At 43.1% G+C, this 12,314-nt stretch overlaps 1 protein-coding gene across 5 annotated transcripts in view; it reads left to right on the forward strand.

Moving 5' to 3' along the window:
* Positions 1–12,314, forward strand: part of sema4ab (sema domain, immunoglobulin domain (Ig), transmembrane domain (TM) and short cytoplasmic domain, (semaphorin) 4Ab) — a 52,151-nt gene that overhangs the window by 12,457 nt on the left and 27,380 nt on the right. For 4 of the 5 annotated variants that reach the window (XM_055876456.1, XM_055876460.1, XM_055876461.1 and 1 more), the window contains exon 2: positions 1,112–1,364. In XM_055876456.1, coding sequence (XP_055732431.1) covers positions 1,268–1,364 — 97 coding nt within the window. In that variant the 5' untranslated portion in view covers positions 1,112–1,267. Of the gene's footprint in view, positions 1–105; positions 157–1,111; positions 1,365–12,314 lie in introns of all 5 variants that reach the window. The other variant, XM_055876458.1, reaches the window with a different exon arrangement.

Below are 12,314 nucleotides of genomic sequence, written 5' to 3' on the forward strand. Positions count from 1 at the left end.
GCTCGCCTACAAATTCTCAGAAGGCAGCCCAACCTCCGCCTCCTTTTTTCTCCGTCTCCTCTTCACGGAAATGACGGGGATTTGGTCCTGTTCCCTGGAAAGCAGTATGTCCTTCACGTCGGACTCATTAAAGGAAAAAGCTTCTACCAGTTCGTGGTGAGTAATTCCTGTTCTGATGTCCATAAGTTATTTTTGGTCATAAGAGATGGTAGCAGCAACATTATGCACAAGATTCTTTTTTAATTTTGTAATTTTTAAGTTAGAAATATCGCAAAGAAACTAACAAAATAACAGTTGGTTAGGAGCACATAAAATGTCTGCCATCCTCTCAGGCGCCATTCTACCATTTATGGGAATACGTTGGAACAGATTTCCAACATTTTAAAAAGATAGAAAAAAAATGCTCAAACTTCGGGCGCCAAATCAAAGCACTGCCAGTTGGGGAACCCCGACTTAGGACATCAAATGTTGTTTTTCTATTAAAAAAGTATGATTTTTAAGAGCGAATGCCTGAATACAGGGAAAAATCTGGAACCTGGAGAAACAAAATGGAATTAGGCAAAAAATTAAATGTATGTTTGGTCCTTAATTACGTTGCACGATGGATATCAGTGAACATGTTGGTAATACCTTTCCCTTTATCAAACGGTTCATATTGTTGTGAGTAGCAGTCATTTCAACCTACAGTAAAGTAGGTCTTATCTGTATTTCTCACTGAATCTCCATGGTGTTCCTTATGTCAAATAGAATTTCAAAGTGATATCAGTTTGTCAGGTGTTTCTCTAGTTGTAACCCAAATGATTTCACACTGCATGAATCATTTATTTCATTTGGGTTTTTCTGTGAGGTTCATTATTGCACAAGTCCATACAGCCTGTGTAGGTGGTGCCTACTTGTACATTAAATATTTACTTGTCCATTAAGTAATTCTGGGATATCCCAGAAGTTATTTGTTCCTCTTAGTGCAGACTTATGAGAAATTAGTCATTCCTTTGCTAGCAGGCTTTCTGTCCACCCACAACTCTACAGTGCCAAGGGAGTACTGCTTTTCTCTCTGACCCTCCCTCCCCTGACTCCATCTCTCTCTCTCTCTCTTTTCTCTCTCCCTCAGATGCGATGACGGCTGGCTCCAGAGACAAGAGGAAGTGGCTTTTGCCTCTGTGCTCCCCCTACAGAACCAGTCTTTAACACAGACAAACAACGGACACTTTTCGTCAGACGCTTTCTCCCAAGCATTGATTTTGCTCTCATCCCTCTTTGGGTCATCATGGAACACCAAGGCCTACTCCCTATAATCGTGGTCATTCTAGGGGTTATGGGTACATGTTTGGCCAGGCTTACCCCCCGGGTCTCGTTTCCTATGGGTAAGTCAAACACTTTTAATGATCTTGTTAGCTCCTCGATTGTAAATATGAACTTTGAAATCCAGTGATGTATTTCAATGCATTCATTTAGTCTCACTGTCTTAAAGTGACAGTCGCTTAAAGCAAAGTACTTTGCAACTGTGAATACTCTCCAGTGACTGTGTCTAGCTATGGATCATTTTTTTTTTTTTTTTTACTTAAGAACAGATCAGAAAGACACTCTTGGTGTGAATGCTTGTCTATCATGCCCTGCTTGGGCTGGAGAGACCACCCCAGTCAACAGACTTTTGTTACGTCCAATTTAACTATGCTCCTATACTCGTATCATGATATGAAAAATGACAATGACTTGGAATGGCACGGTAAGTATTGTTCTCACCATTGTAGCTCTGGTAGTAATTGTGTCCCTAATATGACTAGATAGAGGTTCAACGGGACCAATGAAAGGTCAGAAGTGCAACAGCGCTAACAGGGGGGAAATGCGATCATGAGTGACACACATTGCTCTAACTGGGTGAGGCCGATTCAGCGTTAAGTTGTGTTGAGTCCGTTTTCAAGGATCGAACACTTACGAATGATCAATGCTCAGTGGTACTTTTTAAAATTGATTTAACCTTTATTTAACTAGGCAAGTCCATTAAGAACAAAGTCTTATTTACAATGACGGCCTACTTGTCTCTGAGCAGAGGTGATTACTTCAGACCAAAATACACATCTTTGCCATCTGTTTATGGTGACGCTGTCATTATGTGCACGTTGTATAGTTAGTTCCAAAGTTGTCCCACATGAGCCTATCACAGGCTCACGTGGAATAACTTTGAGTGGTCTGTTGCCATCCATCATTCGTGGATATTCTGGTTTTACCCCAAATTCTGTTTTCTCCCATTTTTTGTTTTTCCAGGATTCCATTTGCATCCAAAAAATGTAGGGGTTCGCTCAAAATCACACTTTTTTTAATAGGTCAGCCAATGTTAGGGATGCACCGATATTACATTTTTGGCCGATGCCGATATCCTAAAATTTCCTTGCCAAAAAAGCCGATAATGATAACCGGTATTTAACATTTTTGTGTCCTTTTTAAGCATTCTAGTACAGTTAAATAGTTGACACACACACACACACACACACACACACACACACACACACACACACTGACCAAAAAGTTCCCATTTCCAGTAAAACATAATCAAAACCTATTTCTTTCACTTACTTGCTGTTTTGTTGTTCAGTCGTTTCATTCTCAATCAGGATTTCATCATGTCAAGCAGTGAAGTTTCAGCTCTGTCTGTCCGTGGCCTGTCGTGGGCCCTCTTCGTCTGTGCGCACTGCCGCTGTGTCCACTTCCATCTTATCCAGCTGTATGTAACATTTCACGTAAACCCTGTTTCTTGTCTGCAGCAAAGTAGCGGTCCTTGTACCTAGCATTGAGCATGGTGTCGAAACATTAAAGAGGCTCAGAGAATGCCACCAAATCGCTTGTTTACAGTAGAGGTTGACCAATTTTATCGGAATGCCCCATTTTAATTAGGGCCAATTTCACTTTTTTATAAGAATCGGTAATTGGAATTTTTGGATGCCAATTATATTGCAATCCACAGGGAGACTGCGTTACGTGAGTGCAGGCAGCAAGGAGCCATGGTAAGTTGCTAGCTAGCATTAAACTTATCTTATAAAAAAAAATCAATCATAGTTGAAGATATTACTAGTTTAACTAGCTTGTCCTGCATTGCATAGAATCAATGCGGTGCCTGAAATTGTCACTTCTCTTGCGTTCAGAGTAAGCAGAGTCAGGGGGTATGCAGCAGTTTCGGTCGCCTGTCTTGTTGCGAACTGTGTGAAGACCGTTTCTTCCTAACAAAGACTAATTAATTTGCAAGAATTTTACATGATTATTACATAACATTGAAGGCTGTGCAATGTAACAGCAATATTTAGACCTAGGGTTGCCACCCATTTGATAAAATATGGAACGGTTCTGTATTTCACGGAATTAATTCACTTTTTGTTTTCGAAATTATCGTTTCCAGATTTGACCATATTTTTGACCGAAGGCTTGTGTTTCTGTGTGTTTATTATAATGAAGTCTATGGTTTGATAGAGCAGCCTGACTGAGCGGTGGTAGGCAGCAGCCGGCTCGTAGGCATTCATTCAAAACGCACTTCCCTCCGTTTGCCAAAAGCTTTTCGCAATGCTTGAAGCACAGCGCTGTTTAGGACTTTATGACAAGCTTTATGACAACTCCCGAGATTAGGCTGGCAAAACTATAGTGCCAATAAGAACATCCAATAGTCAAAGGTCTATGAAATACAAATGGTCTAGAGAGAAATAGTCCTATAATAACTACAACCTAAAACTTCTTAACTGGGAATATTGAAGAGTCATGTTAAAAGGAACCACCAGCTTTTTCATATGTTCTGAGCAAGGAACTTAAGTTAGCTTTTTTACATGGCACTTTTACTTTATCCTCCTCCACTGTGTTTTTGCATTATTTAAACCAAATTGAACATGTTTCATTATCTATGAGACAATATTGATTTTATTTATGTATTAAGTTAAAATACAAGTGTTCATTGTTCATTCGGTATTGTTGTAAAGGTCATTATTACATATATTTATATACATAAAAAATCGTCCGATTGTATCAGCTTTTTGGTTCTCCAATCGGTATCGACGTTGAAAAATCATAATCGGTCGACCTCTAGTTTACAGCCTCTAGTAGTGTACTTTTGCAAGTCTTAACCCCACTGTCTGTGTGGGCAGTTTTGTTGAGCAGGCGTTTCAATGCCATGACAGGGTCTGCTGCAGACGCAGTTGATGAGCTTATTTCTCGAGTCAGTAGTTCGAATGGCGGCTCAGTATGATGAAATCCTGGTTGAGAATGAACAACGAAACAGCACAGCAAGTAAGTGAAAGAAATAGGTTTCGATTATGTTTTACTGGTAATGGGGACATACGTAAATGCCAACCAAATAACTTTTTGGTGTGTATGTTTCAACTATTTTAACTGTACTAGAATGCTTAAAAGGCCGCAAAAATTTTAAATATCGGTTATCGGTATCGGGTTTTTGTATGGCAAGGAACATATTGGGTATTGGACAAAAATGGCGTATCTGTGCATCGCTAAGCTACGTTATATAGGTATGCACGTCAGCATTTTTAGCTAATATCTGCCAATTCCGAGATATTGTGCATCCCTATCCATTGTAGTTGCTTTTCTAAGTCCACAACAATGCTTAAAACCATATCAGGAGACCACTTTGGAAGTCTGGGCAAAATATTAGTGCATTTAGATTTTTGGGTGTAGTTACCCTTTAAATGCCAGTGCACACCAGCAAGACACCGTTGTTTAGTTAGCAATGTTGCGCACATGTGATTGCAGAGTTTGCTAAACAAATGGCCACTGTATTGATGCAAATAATCATATTCTGCCAAATGCTAACATTTCAACGAGAAGGTTTTTTGGAGCGTCTTTCCATCTCTACCACTAGAAGGTTCTCATTAGCATCATCGCTAATGGCTACACAAGTGTTGACACACACAGACCGAGGCATTCCTGTGCCTGTTTCAGAAAGTTGCAGGAAAATACAAATCACTGATGTATTTTGTTCGTCTTATGATTGACTTGAGGAAATTAATTCTAATAATTTTAGCTTAATACATTGAGTTGATGTCCTACTAAGTTCAATACATTTTTGAATATTGTTGAATTCTGTTTTGTCTGGATTCCGTGATTTCGTCCGCAACAGATTTTATAGGGCCGAAGTTCACTTTGAAGAGGACCCGCTGTATAACACAAGCGGAAGCCCAAACTGTGTCTGACTAGAAGAAAAGGAAGCGAAGATGACCTGATTTGAGAAAATTCCATGTGAAAGCGGATACATTTGCAGACTTAGGTGAAGCCTTTTGTTTTGATTCCTCTCTGTGGCTTTGTTCCGTTTGGGCACAGTATCAGATTAGGTTGCGTGAGTGTGTTCGTATGTTTTGCTCAGGAATAGTACAAATGGGGTCACTCACCCTTTTTTACAGTTTTGTGCCGTCCCAAACCATTTTTTTGCTGGCATCTAATCACATTGTCCCTTTTCAGCGTGGTTTCCGCAACAGGCCGCTGCAGTACAGCTAAGCTCGGCTCATTAGTGTGAAAAGGGTAAGCTTTTAGGCTTCCCTGGAAGCCTGGATTGAACTACTGGAAAAATGTCCATCCTCTTAGACGATGCCAGTACCCCATTCAAGACCCATTTTCCCCACACTCAATGGAACAACAGAAACACTAAGTTTAAAGTTGACAACACTTCCTCCATCTCGGGACCCATGATAAGCATCTCCAATAATACTTATTGTTTAGGGTCAGAAGGGATTGGGGTCTGGGGTGCTGATCTTTGATCGTTTCTTGAGAGGTGAAAGTAAACCAAGCTGCTCCAGGGTCTTTTCTCCTTTCAGAGCTCACTTAAGGAGGGTTGGTGGCAGGCAGCGGATTAGGGGACTTAATAGAATCCTGTGGCGTCCCCGTCCTCCCATGCGGCTCAATGTTGATTAGCTCTGCTACCTGTAGCTGGGATGACCAAAAAAGCCTGCCAGGCTGATGCCTTAAAACCTGCCTGCTGCTTTAGAGGAGTTTGTGTACGGGAGTCGCCTAACTAACAAAACCAGTTTGTCTTATGTGAGACCAGTGGTCAAATCAGTATGCTTGGTCATTACTGTTTTTCTCCGTTTGCCAGGCATAGCCTATTGACCTCAGTATCTGGTCTACCTCTGCTGTAGTTGGATACATTTTCTTTTAAATTATGTTTTACAAATGCAGGAGAATTGCCTGGCTTTAAGAATGTGGTGTAGAAATGTTTACCTCTGTTTCTGCACCTGCCCTGAACACCTACGTTGTGAAGAATGTGCTTTCTGCTCACGGTCAGTTAGCTAAATGAGTTTACTCTTTTCTGATAGTGCCATGGTTGAGACCGATGACCATTTTTGTGTGTTTACAAACTAAACAGCTCATGACCCCATTCTGTGCTGTTTGGAATTCCACAGAATAGTGTTTGTTGGCCATTGGCGAGGACCTAAACCAATCACTTTTCACTAAGCTTTACAGAACTCGCTCATTTTCGCTATGCTGACATGCGGATATTTGGAGTTCCTCGTCTCATTGGTTTTGAGGAAGTGTCCTCGGGTAGCGCATTTCTGCTGTTGGCAAACACTCACATCCCCATTTCCTGCAGGCTTTAGTTAACCACTCAGCCTCAGGCAGTGGGGCCTCAGTCATCTGGAGCCAACCACTAAGATAGTTGGCGTCCCGCAACATGCACAGCGTGAGTTGTGTACAAATGCGTGCGCACACACCCACACACACATTTTATAGATCCATATGTTTTAATGAATGACATTGTTTTATTGGAGTGTGACGCAATGAATCACACGAGTGTCGATATCATTACAAATGGATGGCCGTTACGGTAGTTATTTAGATTCAAAATGGCATCAAATTGCAAAGAGAAACATATGAGTCCTGTATTCACAACTGTGTGCGTGTGAGAAAATCTCTTAGGATTAACTTCCACTGAGGCCTCTTCATCTCCTCACTGTCCTCACTGAGATGAACCTCAACCCCGTGTGTGCAGGCAGCGGAGGGATGATGACACGCGCTGACAGGTACGGGACGGGATCCCTCCTAATCCCCAGGATGGCAGGTTTTATCTGCCGTGTTGCGCAACACTCACCCATCCCCCACTTCACACTCTTTCTAAATGGGTGACTGCTCACACAGTAGCCCAGCCCGTTGCTCATTCATGAGTAACCCACACATGAGACATGACCCATAGAGCCCCACCATAGTACGGAAATGCAGTAGTCACTCCCTCTGCCAAATGTCTCACATGGCCAACTCTACGATATGAAGTGTCTAAATTCTAATCAACTTAAGTGTATACTTGTTTTTCATTTTTTTTATTCACAGATAAAGAGCTCAGAGGTTTTGGGCTTCTCTGTTTTTGCCAACCCACTTGCCTTGACACAAAAGTTAGATCTTTAACTATTTCGAGTGAAGTCTTTAAACGTAATTCCTCGCTTTAGCCCCATCTTCCACTCCAGCTGTGTTGAGGTAAAATACTGTACCTGTTCCCGAATCCCCCCCACCCCCTCGCCATGGGGTCTGATATGGGCTCTCTGAGAGCTCAGTTCTGGTTGATCCAGTAAGAACTGGATTCAGGCCAAGCCATTTGTGTTCCAGATCTGTGCTCTAAGTGCCGTCTACACACACACACACACACACACACACACACACACACACACACACACACACACACACACACACACACACACACACACACACACACACACAGTTAGAGGACCAGACTACAGGTCCGAGATTGGTGCTGATGAAATGTTCAATCTTCAGATCTAATTTTATTAGGCACATGTGCCGAATACAACAGGCGCATGCAACAGGCGCACCTTACGAGCCCCTAACCAACAATGCAGTTTTAAAGTTAAAAAGAATAAGAGAGAAAAGTAACAAGTAATTAAAGAGCAGCAGTAAAATAACAATAACGAGACTATATACCGGGGAGTACCGATACAGAGTCAATGTGCGGGGGCACCGGTTAGTAGAGGTAGTATGTACATGTAGGTAGAGTTATTAAAGTAACTATGCATAGATGACAACAGAGAGTAGCAGTGGTGTAAAGAGGGGGAGCAATGCAAATAGTCTGGGTAGCCATCTGACTAGATGTTCAGGAGTCTTATGGCTTGGGGGTAGAAGCCGTTGAGAAGCCTCTTGGACCTAGACATGGCACTCCAGTACCGCTTGCCGTGCGGTAGCAGAGAGAACAGACTATGACTAGGGTGGCTGGAGTCTTTGGCAATTTTTAAGGCCTTCCTCTGACACTGCCTGATATAGAGGTTCTGGATGGCAGAAAGCTTGGCCCCAGTGATGTACTGGGTCGTTCGCACTACCCTCTGTAGTGCCTTGCGGTCGGAGGTCGAGCAGTTGCCATTACAGGCAGTGATGCAACCAAGCAGGATGCTCTCGATGGTGCATCTGAAATCTTTTGAGGATCTGAGGACCTATGCTAAATATTTTCAGTCTCCTGGGGGGAAATGGGTTTTGTCGTGCCCTCTTCACGACTGTCTTGGTGTGCTTGGACCATGTTGATGATGTGGACACCAAGGTCCACTACAGCCCCGTCGATGAGAATGGGGGCGTGCTCTGTCCTCTTTTTCCTGTAGTCCACAATCCTCTCCTTTGTCTTGATCACATTGAGGGAGGTTGTTGTCCTGGCACCAACCGGCCAGGTCTTTGACCACCTCCCTATATGCTGTCTTGTCGGTGATCGGGCCTACCATTGCTGTCATCGGCAAATGTAATGATGATGTTGGAGTCGTGCCTGTTAGCAGTGTTTTGTCACAACCAATGGTCTCTTCTCATCCTCCCAGGCAAGGCCATAGATCAGTGGTTCCCAAACCGTTTTTGCCCAGGACACCATTTTGATATAAAAATATTTTGTACCCCCCTTTTTCTCCCCTATTTCATGATTACAACCTTGTCTCATCACTGCAACTCCCCAACGGGCTCGGGAGAAGCGACGGTCACGTCATGTGTCCGCCAAACCGCGCTTCTTAACACCCGCTCGCTTAACCTGGAAGCCAGCTGCACCAATGTGTCAAAGGAAACGCAGTTCAACTGATGACCGAAGTCAGTCTGCAAGCACCTGGCCCGCCACAAGGAGTTGAGCCAAATAAAGACTCCCTGGCCAAACCCTACCCTAACCCAGACGACACTGGGCCAATTGTGCATCGCACCCATGGAACTCCCGGTCACGGCTGGTAATGACACAGCCTGGCATCGAACCTCAGGCTGTAGTGACGCCGCAACACTACGATGCAATGCCTTAGACCGCTGCGCAACTCAGGAGGTCGTCTGTCTCATATTCATTCACCTGTATTGACATCCACACATTTCCTGGAGCAACCACTTGCGTGACTGAGCAAGAATCGCAGTGGAGGACCATATCCCTTTTGAAGCACAGGCCTCTCAGACCACACTCATCATCACTGTGTACATCTCCCTCTCCCTGGGGTGGGCAGAAAGTACACTAGAAGATTCTCTCACAACCTCAAAGTTCCTCTACACTCAGAACAAACATTCACACATACGCACACCCACACGTTTCTTCTGACTCACTGGGGTGGTTATGAATGATGTCCGTTGGCAGATATCCCACACAAACATGCTACACTCTTGCACTCTCTAACACACACCCATGCATGGCCACATGAACCATCAGACTCAACACCCTTGCAGGCCCGCGCTGAGACGTGAACTCTCTGCAGAGCACGACTTCACACAGATCAAGTTTCATGAGGTCCGAAGTACTGAAGCAAACAGTCCTTGGCAATCGTTCAAGCTAAATGTGGTCAGCAACCCCTTCTAAGCTTGGCACGGGACACACAGGGGTCCTGAGTTAGGCCGTGTAGAGAAGGCCTTGCCCAGACAAACAAGCAACCGTTTGATTTTGACGTTTCACGTCCCCCACCAACTCCTCAGCTGATGTGGTTTTCTCATGACCTCCGCAACAAAGGAGCACTGTGTCCCCATGGCTTGGAAAGAGCCACTTCGTAGGTGGGGTGGGCATGGAGGAATAACAATTACCTTGATTCCTGAGCCTGCACTTTTGCGAGATGTCTCCCGCTAACAAAGCTTTGAGAACGACTAAGTGGAGTGGTGAAAGGTGACTTTCCACACAGTGAAACTAGTGTTAAACTAGAGAGGGATGGCAAAGCTCCTGAAGCAATCTAGGGCTGCCAAGTTAACCGGCTGGATGTAACATCTGTGTCGTCAGCGTGACTCGACCGCATAAGTTCTTTGATTTAAAGAATTGGCATTAGCAGTTACCACTAGGAGCTTGCATGAGTCATCAATTATCAATCAAAAGTTGCACACACAAGCTTGGTATGTTGCCTCAGAGTTCCATAGTTATCTTTCACTTCCTCTGCAGCAAACATTGCGGCTAAGGAACATCAACAGTTTGCTAGTCACGGCACCAATGTGACTGATCATTTGGGGTTGTTGGTGCAAGTTCAGACCCTGTTAGTGTGCTGAGCTGTACTTGCTTTATGATTAACCTTGCCCGAGGCCTAAAGACAGGTGTTAACTACCTTTGCTACACTATCACAAATATTTTCAACTGAAATCACACATTTTTCATGGTCTGTTCAAAACATTTATTGGCTGAATACAGGATGACTAATTTGCTTAAAATATTAAAAATGCTTAACCATTTGTGGACCCAGAGTTTGTTTTCAATGCAAGGGAATTCAAAGTTAAAGACGAGAATACTTCTCATAAATCCCTGCGTAATTTTTAACATCTTTACGATTCAGTCGTTTGATCATCACACTGACTCTAGGGCGATAAGTATAGTGGCTGACGTAAATGGATCCCCCAAACTCTGTTTCAATTTCACAAACCAGTCAAACATCACACTATTTTCACTGCAGCTCAAATATAGTAAACCATAATTTGGTCAAACTTTGGACTGTTGCCTTAAAAGGTTACTATGTATCAGGTACTGAATCAGACAGTGCTCTTCAGAGTTCAAGCAGAACTAGTCTTGTCCGCCAGTCAAGCCAGGCAAAAGCATAAAAATGCATTCACAACTCTTCAAAAATCACAGTTTCTGTGAAAAGCGTGAAATAAGCCCAATCAATATAATCAGTTTGGCTGATGACTGGTTTTGAGGAATTTCCTAGTTCTATTCATTTGGTTCACTGACGGTCAATACTTTTCAAGTCTCATTTAATGTTGTCGCTGTTTTGTCGTCTAACGTTTATGGTGTACTAGGGAAATGTCACAGTTTCAATTTCATATTCATATCCAGCACCACCCCAACATTGACATATTTGAAAATTGAACTTTTCTGTTTTGTAGTAAAAAGATGATTTAAGTATTTACAATGACATCAACCAATTAGTAGGCAATACCTATTCACAATTGGTCAAAATCACACAATTCCACACCGATGTCATTGGAAACAATTATCTTCCTCCATCTTCACATACTTTTGGCCATGTAGTGTATGTGGACACCTGCTCGTTGAACATCTCATTCCAAAATCATGGAAATTAATATGGAGTTGGTCCCCATTCCAATTCATCCCAAAGGTGTTCGATGGGGTTGATGTTGGCATTATGCATTCAGGCAGGTAGTGTTCTCCTGGCATCCACCAAATCCAGATTAGTCCATCAGACTGCCAGATGGTGAAGTGTGATTCATCACTCCAGAGAACGCGTTTCCACTGCTCCAGAGTCCAATGGAGGCGAGCTTTACACCACTCCAGCTGATCCTTGGCATTGCACATAGTGATCTTAGGCTTGTGTGTGGCTGCTCGGCCATTGAAACCCATTTCATGAAGCTCCCAGCTCTTGTACTGACGTTGCTTCCAGAGGCAGTTTATAACTCGGTACGGAGTGTTGAAACCGAGGACAGACGATTTCTACACGCTTCAGCACTCTGTGGTCCTGTTCTGTGAGCTTGTGTGGCCTAACACTTCGCGGCTGAGCAAACCTACTGATGCCCTAGGGCTTATACTTTCTCTCTTGACAGGAGCATTGTAACGGATGATACCAGCAGTTTTCTGGATATCATTGCTTCTGTGGTCAAGCAGAAGTTGTAGAACAATTTAAGAACGCTGAACTGATGTTCTTGTCAGGCATCCACACAATTGCACATGTATACAGTGAGGTATTTAAATCAAGGCCTGTGTGTTTAAATTTGAGGCCATTTTGTAGGCCTATGCATGTGTGTATACACCTCTGTTTATACAGTGCATTCAAAGTATTCAGACCCCTTTGACTTTTTGCTTGTTTTGTTAGGTTACAGCCTTATTCTAAAATTGACGAGGAAAACATGTCATTCAATCAATCTACACACAATACCCCATAATGATGAAGCAGAAGTACCTT

This window comes from Salvelinus fontinalis, chromosome 22, assembly GCF_029448725.1.
Source record: "Salvelinus fontinalis isolate EN_2023a chromosome 22, ASM2944872v1, whole genome shotgun sequence".
Lineage (NCBI taxonomy): Eukaryota > Metazoa > Chordata > Actinopteri > Salmoniformes > Salmonidae > Salvelinus > Salvelinus fontinalis.